General features: G+C 42.9%; 1 protein-coding gene across 2 annotated transcripts; it reads left to right on the top strand.

The window, feature by feature from the left end:
• The first annotated feature begins 199 nt into the window (after positions 1-199).
• zgc:112052 (protein C19orf12 homolog) lies at positions 200-11,092 on the top strand. 2 transcript variants are annotated; one of them, XM_014147886.2, is made up of 3 exons: positions 200-439; positions 1,218-1,378; positions 10,522-11,092. In XM_014147886.2, the coding sequence occupies exons 2-3, from the start codon at positions 1,219-1,221 to the stop codon at positions 10,785-10,787; spliced, it is 426 nt and encodes a 141-aa protein (XP_014003361.1). In that variant the 5' UTR covers positions 200-439; position 1,218; the 3' UTR covers positions 10,788-11,092. The 2 variants fall into 2 exon arrangements, with proteins under 2 accessions (XP_014003361.1, XP_014003362.1); XM_014147887.2 differs by lacking the exons at positions 200-439; positions 1,218-1,378 and adding an exon at positions 6,069-6,540.
• The last annotated feature ends 6,262 nt before the right edge of the window (positions 11,093-17,354 follow it).

Raw genomic sequence — 17,354 nt, 5'->3', positions numbered from 1 at the left:
GAAAACAAAAGTGACGTATGTTAAGTACGTGGATTAATGAGTTAGGATTCAGTGTTTTCACATGCAAAAGTGTTAGATCTTTATAAAAACGCATATATCGCTTTACCCACACTTCCCAAGGAAGACTATTTGTAAAGAAATTGTCAAATATATTTTATATAAAAATTAATACATGCTTTGTGTTTCTGAACGATTCATCATGTTTTGTTGACATTATGGCCAGAAGATGCTCGATGAGAGGGTGCTCCTCCCTCACCGCTTTTGCCTGGTGACGTGACGTGCCATAGACCGGTTTTCCCCGGTTCAGTCTAATGGAACTCTCTCAAGGCTCGGGAAATCAAGAATGACGCTTGAAAAAACCTCTAGTTTTGACTGGAATTGAACCTTCATATAAATATAGTAGGCAGACAATATACAAGGAATTTAGTTCATCATCAAGGTATGTTGACTATTAGTTTATATTACAATATTTGTATCTTATCGCTGCAAATTCGTTTAGCGAAACAATGTAAAACACATTCAATGTCAGAGAGTAAATTTACTTATCATCGTCACGTGATCATCTTTAACGTTCTGAAGTGATACATTGTACCTTGAATTGTAGCAAATACATTCTAGCAAATAGAATAAGCATTACTTGTATTGTGGAGTTAATACATTAAAGATATCTTCACCAAAACAAGCAGAATACTTACATTTCGATTATAGAGTATATACTGAAATAATATGACATTGATGACAATCCTTATCTATTTATTGTTGCCACATATTTCCTGCTGTTCAAAGGTCATGCATAGGGTTTTTAAAGGTAATCATATACCCATTTGATTCTTATAAAATGCAATTCAAATGCTTTATGACCTTAGTACAGCTGTCTTATCATAGCCCAAGATCAATGGCTGTATTAGTCAATGTTTGTTGTCATTTGAGTGTTTGGAAACGATTTCTAACTTATATGTTTTAAACTATCATGATAATCTCAGACTGTCAATCCTTGCATCCATAGCACTATGAATTTTAGTGTTTACATTTCCCCCGCCCCATCCCTCAGTTTACCCCAAAAGTTGGTGGGTCAGACTGTTGAACTGGCAGATTGTGGCATTAAACAGCAATAGCCTATTATGTTTTCCCCTCAGCCCATTCACTCTATGCAGCTGTCAGTGTCATTGTTGAGTTATTGTAAACGTGGGTCTAAACCCTTAACCTTTGTTCCCCAGAATGTCGCAACGAATTAACGATGTTGTGCGGCTGTGTTGCGAGTTATCTGCAAACCAACAGATAAAGACCACAGTGAAGGGATCTTCCAAAGGGGCGGTGGCAGCAGGGGGACTAGCCTTTGCAGGAGGACTGGTTGGAGGCCCCCTTGGCATCGCTGTGGGTGAGTGAGGATTATAAAAATCACGAGTTGTTTGTCTCACATCTAAATGACAATACTTACACAACTTGTCCTCTCTTATAGTAGTGCGAACCACCGCATTTAACCATGGAAAAAGGTCTGGGAATATGGCTGAATATAAACAGTGTAGTTATTCTCTCCGCAAGGCAATCAAACAAGCGAAATGCCGGTACAGGGACAAAGTGGAGTCGCAATTCAACGGCTCAAACACGAGACGTATGTGGCAGGGTCTACAGGAAATCACAGTCTACAAAAAGAAAACCAGCCACGTCACGGACACCGACGTCACGCTTCCAGACAAACTAAACACCTTTCTTTGCCCGCTTTGAGGATAATACAATGCCACCGTCTCGGCCCGCTAACAAGGACTGTGCCCCCCCCCTCTCCTTCTCCGTGGCCGACGTAAGTAAAACATTTAAACGTGTTAACCCTCGCAAGGCTGCTGGCCCAGACGGCATCCCTAGCCACATCCTCAGAGCATGCGCAGACCAGCTGGCTGGTGTGTTTACGGATATATTCAATCGCTCCCTATCCCAATCTTCTGTCCCCACATGCTTCAAGATGGCCACCATTGTTCCTGTACCCAAGAAGGCAAAGATAACTGAACTAAGTGACTACCGCCCCATAGCACTCACTTCTGTCATCATGAAGTGCTTGAGAGACTAGTCAAGGATCATATCACCTCCACCTTACCGGCCACCCTAAACCCACTTCAGCTTGCATACTGCCCCAACAGGTCCACAGACGATGCAATCACCATCACACTGCCCTATCCCATCTGGACAAGAGGAATACCCATGTAAGAATGCAGTTTATTGACTACAGCTCAGCATTCAACACCATAGTACCCTCGGAGCTTATCATCAAGCTGGAGGCCCTGGGTCTCAACCCTGCCCTCTGCAATTGGGTCGCCCCCAGGTGGTGAAGGTAGGAAACAACATCTCCACTTCGCTGACCCTTAACACTGGGGCCCCACAAGGGTGCGTGCTCAGCCCCCTCCTGTACTCCCTTTTCACCCATGACTGCACGGCCATGCACGCCTCCAACTTAATCATCAAGTTTGCAGACGACACAACAGTAGTGGGCTTGATTTCAAACAACGACGAGACAGCCTACAGGGAGTAGGTGAGGGCACTCGGAGTGTGGTGTCAGGAAAACAACCTCTCACTCATCATCAACAAAACAAAGGAAATGATCGTGGACTTCAGGAAACAGCAGAGGGAGCACCCCCCTATCCACATCAAAGGGACAGCAGTGGAGAAGGTGGAAAGTTTAGTTCCTCGGCATACACATCACAGGCAAACTGAAAATGGTACAGCGCCTCTTCAACCTCAGGAGGCTGAAGAAATTTCGCTTGTCCCCCAAATCCCTGACAAACTTTTACAGATGCACAATCGAGAGCATCCTGTTGGGCTGTATCACAGCCTGGTACGGCAACTGCACCGCCCTCAACCATAAGGCTCTCCAGAGGGTGGTGCGGTCTGCACAACGCATCACAGGGGGCAAACTACCTGGCCTCCATGACACCTACAGTACCTGATGTCACAGGAAGACCAAAAAAATAATCAAGGACAACAACCACCCGAGCCATTGCCTGTTCATACTGCTACCGGTTCATCAAAGCTGGGACCGAGATACTGAAAAACAGCTTCTATCTCAAGGCCATCAGACTGCTAAACAGCAATCACTAACTCAGAGAGGCTGCTGCCTACATTGAGACCTAATCACTGGCCACTTTAATAAATGGATCACTAATCACTTTAAACAATGCCACTTTAATAATGTTTACATATCTCACATTACTCATATCATATGTATATACTGTATTGTATTGCTCCTTGCCTATGCCGCTCGGCCCTCGCTCATCCACATACAGTTGAAGTCGGAAGTTTACATACACCTTAGCCAAATCCATTTAAACTCAGTTTTTCACAATTCCTGACATTTAATTCTAGTAAAAATTCCCTGTCTTAGGTCAGTTAGGTTCACCACTTTATTTTAAGAATGTGAAATGTCAGAGTAATAGTAGAGAGAATGATTGATTGATTTATTTCAGGTTTTATTTCTTTCATCACATTCCAGTGGGTCAGAAGTTTACATACGCTCAATTAGTATTTGGTAGCATTGCCTTTAAATTGTTTAACTTGGGTCAAACGTGTCAGGGAGTCTTCCACAAGCTTCCCACAATAAGTTGGGTGAATTTTGGCCCATTCCTCCTGACAGAGCTGGTGTAACTGAGTCAGGGTTGTAGGCCTCCTTGCTCGCACCTGCTTTTTCAGTTCTGCCCACAAATTTTCTATAGGATTGAGGTCAGGGCTTTGTGATGGCCACTCCAATACCTTGACTTTGTTGTCCTTAAGCCATTTTGCCACAACTTTGGAAGTATGCTTGGGGTCATTGTTCATTTGGAAGACCCATTTGCGACCAAGCTTTAACTTCCTGACTGATGTCTTGAGATGTTGCTGAAATATATCCACACAATTTTCCACCCTCATGATGCCATCTATTTTGTGAAGTGCACCAGTCCCTCCTGCAGCAAAGCACCCCTACAACATGATGCTGCCACCCCCGTCCTTCACGGTTAGGATGGTGTTCTTCGACTTGCAAGCTTCCCCCTTTTTCCTCCAAACACAACGATGGTCATTATGGCCAAACGGTTCTATTTTTGTTTCATCAGATGAGGACATTTCTCAAAAAAATACGATCTTTGTCCCCATGTGCAGTTGCAAACCGTAGTCTGGCTTTTTTATGGTGGTTTTGGAGCAGTGGCTTCTACCTTGCTGAGCGGCCTTTCATGCTATGTCGATATAGGACTCATTTTACTGTGGATATAGATAGTTTTGTACCTGTTTCCTAAAGCATCTTCACAAGGTCCTTTGCTGTTGTTCTGGGATTGATTTGCACTTTTCGCACCAAAGTACGTTCATCTCTAGGAGACAGAACACGTCTCCTTCCTGAGCGGTATGACGGCTGCGTGGTCCCATGGTGTTTATACTTGCGTACTATTGTTTGAACAGATGAAAGTGGTACCTTCAGGTGTTTGGAAATTGCTCCCAAGGATGAACCGGACTTGAGCTCTTGGCTGATTTCTTTTAATTTTCCCATGATGTCAAGCAAAGAGGCACTGAGTTTGAAGGTATGCATTGAAATACATCCACAGGTTTTACTTTTTTTTACCTTTATTTAACCACGTAGGCTAGTTGAGAACAAGTTCTCATTTACAACTGTGACCTGGCCAAGATAAAGCAAAGCAGTGCGAAACAAACAACAACAGAGTTACACATGGAATAAACAAACACAGTAAATAATACAATAGAACAAGTCTATATAGAGTGTGCAAATGAGGTAGGATATTGGAGGTAAGGCAATAAATAGGCCATAGTGGCAAAATAATTACAATATAGCAATTAAACACTGGAGTGATAGATGTGCAGAAGATGAGTGTGCAAATAGAGATACTGGGGTGCAAAGGAGCTAAATAAATAACAGTATGGGGATGAGGTAGTTGGATGGGCTATTTACAGATGGGCTATGTACAGGTGCAGTGATCTGTGAGCTGCTCTGACAGCTGGTGCCTAAAGTTAGTGAGGGAGATAAGGGTCTCCAGCTTCAGTGATTTTTTTGTAAAAGATTTTTTAGTATTTTTTTTCATATTTTTTTCATTATTCTTAAAAAAAAAAAATTGCAGTTCGTTCCAGTCATTGGCAGCAGAGAACTGGAAAGAAAGGCGGCCAAAGGAGGAATTGGCTTTGAGGGTGACCAGTGAAATATACCTGCTGGAGCGCGTGCTAAGGGTGGGTGCTGCTATGGTGACCAGTGAGCTGAGATAAGGCGGGACTTTACCTAGCAAGGACTTATAGATGACCTGGAGCCAGTGGGTTTGGCGACGAATATGAAGCGAGGGCCAGCCAACGAGAGCATACAGGTCGCAGTGGTGGGTAGTATATGGGGCTTTGGTGACAAAACGGATGGCACTGTGATAGACTGCATCCAATTTGCTGAGTAGTGTTGGAGGCTATTTTGTAAATGACATCGCCGAAATCAAGGATTGGCAGGATAGTCAGTTTTACTAGGGTATGTTTGGCAGCATGAGTGAAGGATGCTTTGTTGCGAAATAGGAAGCCAATTCTAGATTTAATTTTGGATTGGAGATGCTTAATGTGAGTCTGGAAGGAGAGTTTACAGTCTAACCAGACACCTAGGTATTTGTAGTTGTCCACATATTCTAAGTCAGAACCATCCAGAGTAGTGATACAGGATGGGCGGGCAGGTCTGGGCAGCGATGGGTTGAAGAGCATGCATTTAGTTTTACTTGCATTTAAGAGCAGTTGGAGGCCATGGAAGGAGAGTTGTATGTCATTGAAGCTCGTCTGGAGGTTAGTTCACACAGTGTCCGAAGAAGGGCCAGAAGTATACAGAATGGTGTCGTCTGCGTCGAGGTGGATCAGAGAATCACCAGCAGCAAGAGCGACATCATTGATGTATACAGAGGAAAGAGTCGGCCCGAGAATTGAACCCTGTGACACCCCCATAGAACCCTGTGACACCCCCATACAGACTGCCAGAGGTCCGGACAACAGGCCCTCCGATTTGACACACTGAACTCTGTCTGAGAAGTAGTTGGTGAACCAGGCGAGGCAGTCATTTGAGAAACCAAGGCTGTCGAGTCTGCCGATAAGAATGTGGTGATTGACAGAGTTGAAAGCCTTGGCCAGGTCGATTAATACAGCTGCATGGTATTGTCTCTTTTCAATGGCGGTTATGATATCGTTTAGGACCTTAAGCATGGCTTAGGTGCACCCATGACCCGCTCTGAAACCAGATTGCATAGTGGATGTTACGTTCCCCAGTTTCTGTGTTGTGGTTTGTGTATTTTCATGTATGTATTCCAGGAAATGGATTCCTGAAATTCTCTACAAGCAGCTGATTGGTCAGCCCCATTGATGATTGGAGAGCTGACCCCGCCCCCTCATCAGGACACAGCTGTCTCCAATTACCAACTCCTTCTGAAGCTTTATAAGCCAGTGTTCTGTTGCTCAGAAGAAGGAGAGATGATTGCTGAGAGAGGAGGCTGAGGGTTATTACTTTGTTTGTTACTAACAGACATGAGTGTCCTGTGTTGATTGTTGCTGGAGAGCTGATTGGTAAATTCTGTGTTCAGAGTTTTGTTTAAGTATTGTGTAGCCTCTGATTTGAGGTATGTGTGTGCCAATAGAACTGTGTTTTTGATTATTGAAACTGTTACTTACATTTGTGTTATTCTGTTTCATTTGTTCCCAGGGGGGAAGGGGAAGGCACCTAGGGAGTGCTAAGGCAAGAGGCCCGCGTGCATACATAACCCGTAGTAGTTTACTGTCTATGCACACTAGGAAAGACCTGGGTGGACCATCCCCTGTATTTTGGTTAGTGCACCAGGTGGTGCTAGTTGGTTAAGTAGTGGGTAGGCAGGTAAGGTGGGAGAGGGGGCTTTGATATTTACTTTCTTTGCTTTGGTTCCATCCAGCCCCTTTCCCCCAAAGTACCGTGTGACGGAATATATTCCTTGTAAACGGTAATTCTCTGCCTTTTGTCATCCTTACTCACACCTACAGTCCCTACCTCTTTCACACCACGAGAGTTGAGTTGTAGCAGGGTGTCGCATTCCCTCTTCCTAGAGGCTTGCGTAACAGCGGAGAAGGTACGGTGGGATTCGAAATGGTCGGTGATCTGATTGTTGACTTGGCTTTTGAAGACCTTAGAAAGGCAGAGTAGGATAGATATAGGTCTGTAGCAGTTTGGGTCTAGAGTGTCTCCCCCTTTGAAGAGGGGGATGACCGTGGCAGCTTTCCAATCTTTGGGGATCTCAGACCATACAAAAGGGAGGTTGAAGAGGCTAGTAATAGGGGTTGCAACAATTTCGGCAGATAATTTTAGAAAGAGAGGGTCCAGATTGTCTAGCCCAGCTGATTTGTAGGGGTCCAGATTTTGTAGCTCTTTCACAACATCAGCTATCTGGATTTGGGTGAAGGAGAAATGGGGGGTGCAGGGCTGTTGACCGGGGTTGGGGTAGCCAGGTGGAACGCATGGCCAGCCGTAGAAAAACGCATATTGAAATTCTCAATTTTCGTGGATTTAACAGTGGTGACAGTGTTTCCTAGCCTCAGTGCAGTGGGCAGCTGGGAGGAGCTGCTCTTATTCTCCATGGACTTTAGTGTCCCAGAACGTTTTGGAGTTTGTGCTTCAGGATGCAAATATCTGTTTGAAAAAGCTAGCCTCTGTTTTCCTAACTGCCTGTGTATATTGGTTCCTAACTTCCCTGAAAAGCTGCATATCGCGGGGGCTATTCGATGCTAATGCAGTACGCCACAGGATGTTTTTGTGCTGGGTTATGAGAATTACGTTCCCAATGTTAACTTCATTGGGAACGAAAGTCTGCAACCCGGAATTGGTAAGATTCTGGTTGAATGAAGAGTCCCAGCTTACAACAGGCAGAATGTTTATTCACAAGAACGTTCTGAAGTCCGTTGTACAGAGACATCGATTATATACCACTCCTTATTTACGCACACACATACACACAAACATTAAGGAGAGTTCGTTATCTTCTTCCCCAGAACTCTCAACACTGTAAAACCTCACCCAGCCTGACAGTTTCATTCCTCTGAGATTAGGGAAACCTCTCATATCATAAACCCTTAGAGTTCAAGCTAGGCCAGGTCAACCACAGTTTAACAGTTCTTGGTGTTTACTTAAACACACACAGACACACATTCTTCTCTTTCCCAGTCCAACCTCATTAGATTTATGCTTAACCCTTTAGTTACTCATTCTACATGCTATATAGACCATATCCCTAATAGCTAAGTTTCAGGGTAGAATTATTTAATCATTACATTCAAACATATAAATCCCTTAACAGGCAGTCAGGTCTGGAGTGAACCAAGGGCTATATCTGTTCCTGGTTCAGAATTTTTTTGAATGGGGCATGCTTATTTAAGATGGTGAGGAAAGCACTTTTAAAGAATAACCAGGCGTCCTCTACTGACGGAATGAGGTCAATATCCTACCAGGATACCCGGGCCAGGTCGATTAGAAAGGCCTGCTCGCTGAAGTGATTTAGGGAGCGTTTGACAGTAATGAGGGGTGGTAGTTTGACCGCAGACCCATTACGGATGCAGGCAATGAGGCAGTGATCGCTGACATCCTGGTTGAAGACAGCAGAGGTGTATTTGGAGGGCAGGTTGGTTAGGATGACATCTATGAGGGTGCCGGTGTTTACGGATTTAGGGTTGTACCTGGTAGGTTCATTCATCATTTTGTGAGATTGAGGGCATCTAGCTTAGATTGTAGGATGGCCGGCGTGTTAAGCATGTCCCAGTTTTGGTCACCTAACAGCACGAGCTCTGAAGATAGATGGTGGGCAATCAATTCACATATGGTGTCCAGGGCACAGCTGGGGGTTAGAAGGCGGTCTATAGCAAGTGGCAACGGTGAGAGACTTGTTTCTGGAAAGGTGGATTTTTAAAAGTAGAAGCTCAAATTGTTTGGGAACAGACCTGGATAGTATAACAGAACTCTGCAGTAGATTGCAACTCCGCCCCCTTTGGCAGTTCTATCTTGTCGGAAAATGTTATAGTTAGGGATGGAAATTTCAGGGGTTTTGGTGGTCTTCCTAAGCCAGGATTCAGACACGGCTAGGACATCCGGGTTGGCAGTGTGTGCTAGGGCAGTGAATAAAACAAACTTAGGGAGGATGATTCTAATGTTAACATGCATGAAACCAAGGCTTTTACGGTTACAGAAGTCAACAAATGAGAGCGCCTGGGGAATGGGAGTGGAGCTAGGCACTGCAGGGCCTGATTTAACCTCTACATCACCAGAGGAACAGAGAAGAGTAGGATAAGGGTACGGCAAAAGGCTATAAGAACTGGTCGTCTAGTACGTTCGGAACAGAGAGTAAAAGAAGCAGATTTCTGGGCACGGTAGAATAGATTCAAGGCATAATGTACAGACAAAGGTATGGTAGGATGTGAATACAGTGGAGGTAAACCTATGCATTGAGTGACGATGAGAGAGATATTGTCTCTAGAAACATTTAAACCAGGTGAGGTCACCGCATGTGTGGGAGATGGAACTAAAGGGTTAACTAAGGCATATTGAGCAGGGCTAGAGGCTCTACAGTGAAATAAGGAAATGATCACTAACCAAAATAGCAATGGACAAAGCATATTGACATTAGGGAGAGGCATGCATAGCCGTGTGATCATAGGTGTCCAGTGAGTTGCTCGGCAGGCTGGAGACACGGCGATTCAGACAGCTAGCGGCCGGGGCTAGCAAGCTAGCAGAAGGGCCTTAGAGGGACGCCGCGATGGAAGAAGTCTGTTGTAGCCCCCTCTTGCTGTTACTGTCGGCAGATCATTCGTGATGGATCAGCAGGGCTCCGTACACCTACAATTCACTCAAATGATGTCAATTAGCCTATCAGAAGCTTCTAAAGCCATGACATCATTTTATGGAATTTTCCTAGCTGTTTAAAGGCACCGTCCACTTAGTGTATGTAAACTTCTGACCCACTGGAATTGTGATGCAGTGAATTAAGTGAAATAATCTGTCTGTAAACAATTGTTGGAAAAATTACTTGTCATGCACAAAGTAGGATGTCCTAACCGACTTGCCAAAACTATAGTTTGTTAACAAGAAATTTGTGGAGTGGTTGAAAAATGAGTTTTAATGACTGCAACATAAATGTAAACTTCTGACTTCAACTGTATTTATATGTACATATTCTCATTCAACCCTTTAGATGTGTGTGTATTAGGTAGCTGTTGGGAAATTGTTTGAATACTTATTAGATATTACTGCACTGTCGTAACTAGAAGCACAAGCATTTTGCTACACTCGCATTAACTTCTGCTAACCATGTGTATGTGACCAATAAAAATGTGATTTGATAATGTTGTGTGCAGAGGTGAGATCACACGTAAGAGGTCCATACACAGAAAAATACATAAAAAAATGGCTCATACTTAAAACTGTTGAAAATGTGTTAGACTAACAAGGTTTCCAAAGAAATGGATGATTGATTTCAGACATGCATCCTTACCTCAGCCTCCTCATTCTTGCCTCTTCCTCATTATCTCTGTCAGGGGGTGCTGTCGGTGGCCTACTGGGATGCTGGATGACCAGTGGACAGTTCAAGCCCCTGCCTCAGATCATCATGGAACTGACCCCGGTGCAGCAGCAGAAGCTCTACGTTGACATCATGGCCATCATAGGTGAAGTCCAGTGGACCGACGTGGCCCAGCTGACTGCCCTGGTCATGGGCAACGCCACCCTACAGCAGCAGGTGACCGCTGCCCTCCTGGGCTATGTGACCAAAGAGCTCCAGGCAGAGGTGCACTATATAGACTGACAAGGCCTCTATCAGAGAGCACATCTCTTTAGGGTTTTCAAAGGAAAATTGAAACAATGCTGGTCTGACATTTTGCACAACCTCAAAGGACAATTTAAAAATGAAGGACAAGAGATTATTTATTAAAAGTGGGGCAGTACACTCAAGGATGAAAACCTCCATGGTCTGTGAGAAGGGAAGGAGCCACTGATTGAAAGTGCATGAAATGAGTTGTGGCTAATTATTTCAAGGGTTTGTGTGACTATGTATTGACTACCTGAGTTAAGAATTGTGTGAAAAGAAATACAACCTTTTAATCCGTTCAATTCTGTACTCCTGGATGTCACTTGTATACATCTGTGAAAGCTGGCACTTATCAAGTAAGTTTTTTTCTCATAGACTGGTGTGCTCTGCAAGTTTAACCAGCGAGATTATAGGAGCCTAAGTTAGACCGCCTAATGCTTCTTGAGGGTTTGGTCAATCATACTCAGACCACAGTCTTTATGCATTCGGTGCCAAAAATCAATATAATTTAAATAAGTAAAATTGACAAACTGACATTCACATGCTGATACACCGGGATACACGCCCATCTGAAATGTGTTGTAATATTATCACTGATTATAACATACGGATCCTGCCCGCGAGGCTATTCAATCTGACACGGGGGAGGTGTGCGTAAAAAGAATACATACTGAACAAAAATATAAAACGCAACAGTTCATGAGGAAATCAGTCAATTGAAATAAATTCATTAGGCCCTAAACTATGGATTTACTTTTTTTTTAAATGGCACTTCTCCAGAATGACTTACAGAAGTGAATGCATACATTTTCGTCCTGGTCCCCCGTGGGAAACAAACCCACAACCCTGGCGTTGCGAGCCCCATGCTCTACCACCTGAGCCACACAGGACACATGACTGGGAATACAGATATGCATCTGTTGCTCACAGATACCTTAAAAGAAATGGGCCTCACAATTGTCCTTAGGATCTCGTCACGGTGCATTCAAATTGCCATTGATAAAATGCAATTGTGTTCGTTGTCTGTAGCTTACGCCTGGCAATACAATAACCCCACCGCCACTATGGGGCACTCTGTTTACAACGTTGACATCAGTAAACTGCTCGCCCACATGACGCCATACATGCGGTCTGCGGTTGTGAGGCCAGACATTCCTGCAGTCAGCCTGGCAGTTGCACGCTCCCTCAAAACTTGACACTTTTTAGAGTGGCCTTTTATTGTGCTCACTAACAGGGATGTAAACAAATTTTGCACAAAATTTGAGAAATAAGGTTTTAAGCATATGAAACATTTCAGGGATCTTTTATTTCAGCTCATGAAACATGGGACCAGCACTTTACATGTTGCATTTATATTGTTGTTCAGTGTACAGTATAACACATACTTTTTGTGTGTTGGGGGGGGATTATTTTGGGGGAAAGAAACACTCCAGGCCATTCTTAAACATCAAACTATATAGAAAGTATGTCAAAACTATAATGGACTTATACGTTTTCAAATAACTTTCTTGCCCACAAATTGCTTTTGGCAAATAAAAAAGTAGAGTAACCTTTCTTTTTCACCTAAGAGTTCTCAGCCAGACCCATCTTTAAAAACATACACTACATAAAAGTATGACACCTGCTCACCGAACATCTCATTCCAAAATCATGGGCATTAATATGGAGCTGGCATTGCACATGGTGTTCTTAGGCTTGTGTGTGGCTGCACGGCCATGGAAACCCAATTCATGAAGCTCCCGACGATCAGTTCTTGTGCTGACGTTGCTTCCAGAGGCAGTTTGGAACTCGGTAGTGAGTGTTGCAACTGAGGATAGACAATGTTTTCATGCTTCAGCACTCGGTGGTCCCGTTCTGCGAGCCTGTGTGGCCTACCACTTCGCATCTGAGCCATTGCTGCTCCTAGACATTTCCACTTTACAATAACAGCACTTATAGTTGACCGGGGCAGCTCTAGCAGGGCAGAAATTTGACTGACTTGTTGGAAAGGAGGCATCCTAAGACGGTTCCATGTTGAAAGTCACTGAGCTCTTCAGTAAGGCCAATCCACTGCCAATGTTTGTCTATGGAGATTGCATGGCTGTGTGCTAGATTTTATATACCTGTCAGCAACGGGGGTGGCTGAAATAGCCAAATCCACTAATTTGAAGAGGTGTCCACATACTTCTGTATACATAGTGTACTAGAGAGGAAGGGAATGGAGCTCCAACGTCTATCCCACAACAACTGTGTCGTCGTCCGGGAACTCGTAATAGGACACCTCCAGGTTGAGGCGCACGGGCCCCTTCCTAATTCTCCCTGAGGCATCATAGTGGGAGCTGTGGCAGGAGCAGCAGTAGTAGTCTCCGGTGTTTTCCTGGACTCACTGCTCTCCTGGGAGGACTTCTTGGGATCCAGTAACTCAAGATGAAGGTAATCTGAGAAGACTGGGACCTTGAGGTCGGTGTGGGCTGGTGGGAGGAGCTATAGGAGGACAGGCTCATTGTAATGGCTGGAATAGAATTAATGGAACGGTATAAAACACAACAAAGATTTGGAAACCACATGTTTGACTCAGTTCCATTTATTCCATTCCAGCCATTACAATAGCTCCTCCCACCAGCCTCCACTGGTGTGGGCCATGTGAATTCCACCAGGGGCTGCATATGAGACATATAATATGTCAAATAGCAACAACATTATGTTCACAATTGAAGAAAATGGTTCAAGTTATTAGACAGGTTCTTTATGGGCAATTCCACAGTAAAAGACTCAGATGTTTCACTTTAAAATGTACGCCAAACAAAAACCAATGATTGCGAAGTGAAACTATGCGCAATGACTACTTTAAACAATCCTTTTGCTACCATTTCTGTAAATTCTACTCATACAATTTGATGCATTAATTGGATTTATAACATTTTCCACTGAAAATGTTACAAACGTTTACTTGAAGAACAAGAATGACTGTTTGCATATTCTGCACTGTTCTTCAAGTAAATGTGTTTTTGTAACCTTTTCAGTGGAAGTTGTTATAAATCCAACTTATGCATCAAATAGAATTACAGAAATAGTAGCAAAAGGTGAATGTTTAACTTTTGTTGCACACGTATCCGGTAAAAATGTTGGATTACATTATGAAAAAAGTTTGACTGCAGAATCTACCATGTTGTTATCATGTGTTGCTGCCATGCTATGTTGTTGTCTTAGGTCTCTCTTTATGTAGTGTTGTTTTGTCTCACTTGTCGTGATGTGTGTTTTGTCCTATATTTTTATTTAATATATTTTTAGTCCCGTCTCCGCAGGAGGACTTTTAGTAGCTGCCATTGTAAATAAGAATGTGTTCTTAACTGACTTGCCTAGTTAAATAAAGGTTAAATAAATAAAATAAATAAATAAATACAAATAAATGTATTACGTAGCATTGATGCAATGACCTTGTCTGTCTGATCAAGTGCGCCATTCTTGATCACAAAACATGAAGTTGACCAGACAACCATAACAAACTAAAGCCAAGGAGTAAAGTACCAAACAATCTGCTTGAGACTTAAATCAACCAAATCCCAAACCAAAAATGAGTCATAGATAGATCATGTCACTGACATTGAGGCGGGTAAAAAAAAAATACTCTACAATGCTCAAGTAAAGTAAGCCCAAAATCAGCAACTAGCTAGCTAAATGCGATTTTGCGACCTGACCACTGACATAAACTGGAATAGTAGCGCTGTCTTTGAGCTGGATTTCAGCAGTGAATCTCCCTTCATGGCTCCCGGGACCAGAGCTTGGAGTGGTCTATTCACAGCTACATTGGTCGCCTGCAAGTACGGGGACAAAGCCCCACACCTAAGGACAGCATCTTTAACCGAACCGGTACTTTAACTCGTTTTGGGACATGTCGACCTTTTGAAAAGATTAGTGATGTGCAGTTCGTGAACGAGTCGTTCTTTGGAACGACTCTGTTTACCAACTCGAGAGTCATGATTCATTTTTCCGAGTGACGCATTCATTTTAGTTGTTGTTAGCCGCAACGACACCAACTGTCTCATGTGCGTGCAGCATAGAAGGAAAAGACACGTTTAGAGCTGATAAATGATCACATGGTGCAAGAATGAATGCAATTAATTGAATATTTAATGATATCAATGGACAGCTTTGTAGAACCAAAACATACAGCGTGCCTCTGCTTAACACTGGAACTTGAGGACAAATCGTTTGGGTGGCTGCTGCAGTTTGCAAATTATAGCCTATTGCTATTGGCAGTGGCGATTTTAACATATAAATATTGGTGGGGCAAAAAAAAAAAATGTTTTTAGATGCATGCCAGCAAAACCACTACGCAAACACAACACTAAACAATACATGAATTGCACTATAATGGTGACAAACGGTGCCCACATACTGTTAGGGCCTCCATAAAGCTGTCCCAGCAGCAGAGCTTTCTTTTCAGCACCATGGAGTGAATCCTTACCACTGCTACACCTGGCTATCAGCAGAGCCTTGTCTGGCAGTGAAACAGTTAATAAAGCCTCATTTTCTGCCTTTAAAAAACATAGCTGATATCGCTGACTTGCTTAAACAAATGTGGTTTCTACTGACAATTCAGATGTGCCAACTATGGCATAAGGGGACGACGAGCGGATAAGAGGCAATTCGTAATTTCGATTAAGACATTAATGATGGATCTAGGACAAACGTAGTCAATATAACTATTTGTTCAGCACTTTTGAAATGTACAGTGACAGAATTCAGAACATGGGCCGTTCTTACAGTATTCTCCCTGTATACCAAGTCAGAACCGTAGGATAAATAAAGGGGGCATATAAGCAGACAATGAAAGCTCTTACATTCAATGATTGCATTTCTCTTAAACAGGCTTTAGGCTACATGTGCACCACCAAGTCAGAACAATAGGTTAAGTTATGAGGGGGAAAGGGACCAAATTATTAGGGTGAGGCACATGGGCTACTAACAGCCTACTACACAACATACACTTAGTATTACTTTCTTAGCTACAGTATACATATCTCCCTGGCATATTACATAATTTATGCAGCAGCATACAAGACATTTTTGGACTCACCTTGTTGTTCTCACTTGAACAGGAAGGTGGCGGTCCTTCTTGTGGGCAAATGTTGCCATCAAAGTCTGGCATTTTCTGGATTTATGGTGCTTTCAAGACAACTGGGAACTCAGAAGAAAACAAGGTTGAGTCATGATGTCAGTGATCTTCAGGTTGGAGCTCTAGAAAGAGGCCTAAGTTCCTGACTTGGAATTCCGAGTTGGATAACCGTTCAAAACGTATTTTCCCAGTCGGAGCTTGTTTTTTCCCCCCAGAGTTCCCAATTGTCTTGAACTCACTGAAGTCTGAGATTTCCCAGTTCCGAGTTTCCAGTTGTTTTGAACGCAGCAGAAGTCATGCTGGATTGACAGCATGGCCAAAGTATTCAATATTTTCTGGCCCATGGTGTTGCATGTGAATGTTTGTAGCTTTAAGCTTGGAAAAGAGACCCTTAAACCCAAACATGGACCACATACCCACTCCACTGAATATCAGGCTAGCGATTGCTTTGTCTAGCTTGCTAGCCTCTATGGGCTAGGTGGGACGCTAGCGTGCCACCCGTGGTGCACTCCATCAACAGCAGGTGCATTTCAAGAGCGGCAAATTTGAATCCAAATAAATGTCAAAATTCAAATTTTTCAAACATACAACTATTTTACACCCTTTGAAAGATAAACATCTCCTTAATCTAACCACGTTTTACGATTTCAAAAAGGTTTTACGGCGAAAGCATAAATTTAGAGTATGTTAGGACAGTACATTTACAAGAGTTGTGTGTAATGTTTTGTCAATTCAAAGACAGGGTCACCAAAACCATAAAACCAGCTAAAATGATGCACTAACCTTTTACAATCTCCATCAGATGACACTCCTAGGACATTATGTTAGACAATGCATGCATTTTTAGTTCTATCAAGTTCATATTTATATCCAAAAACAGCGTTTTACTATGGCATTGATGTTGAGGAAATCGTTTCCCTCCAATAACCGGCAGTCAAGTCAGCGTCACAAATTAAATAATTAAAATTAGAAAACATTGGTAAAATATTATATTGTCATTTAAAGAATTATAGATTTACATCTCTTGAACGCAATCAACTTGCCAGATTTAAAAATAACCTTACTGGGAAATCACACTTTGCAATAATCTGAGCACTGCGCCCAGAAAAATACGCGTTGCGATACAGACTAGACGTCATGTTGGGGAGATCTAAAATCGAAAATACTATGTAAATAATCCATTACCTTTGATTCTCTTCATCAGATGTCACTTCCAGGTATCACAGGTCCATAACGAATGTAGTTTTGTTCAAAAAAGCTCATCATTTATGTCCAAAAATCTCCGTCTTGTTAGCACATGATCTAAGCCAGCCGGACTTCTCGTCATGAACGAGGGGAAAAAATATATTTACGTTCGTTCAAACATGTCAAACGTTGTATAGCATAAATCATTAGGGCCTTTTTTAACCAGAACATGAATAATATTCAAGGTGGACGAATGCATACTCTTTTATAACGTATTGGAA

Source organism: Salmo salar, chromosome ssa16 (assembly GCF_905237065.1).
Source record: "Salmo salar chromosome ssa16, Ssal_v3.1, whole genome shotgun sequence".
In the NCBI taxonomy this organism is placed as follows: Eukaryota; Metazoa; Chordata; class Actinopteri; order Salmoniformes; family Salmonidae; genus Salmo; species Salmo salar.
The sequence above is the reverse complement of the archived record's forward strand: the minus strand, read 5'-3'. Positions and strand labels throughout refer to the sequence as shown.

Excerpts from the sequence above, each read along its gene's own strand:
- zgc:112052 (XM_014147886.2), top strand. The coding sequence starts at position 1,219 with ATGTCGCAACGAATTAACGATGTTGTGCGGCTGTGTTGCGAGTTATCT. Across the intron at positions 1,379-10,521 it reads CCCCCTTGGCATCGCTGTGG|GGGGTGCTGTCGGTGGCCTA; the intron begins GTGAGTGAGGAT and ends TATCTCTGTCAG.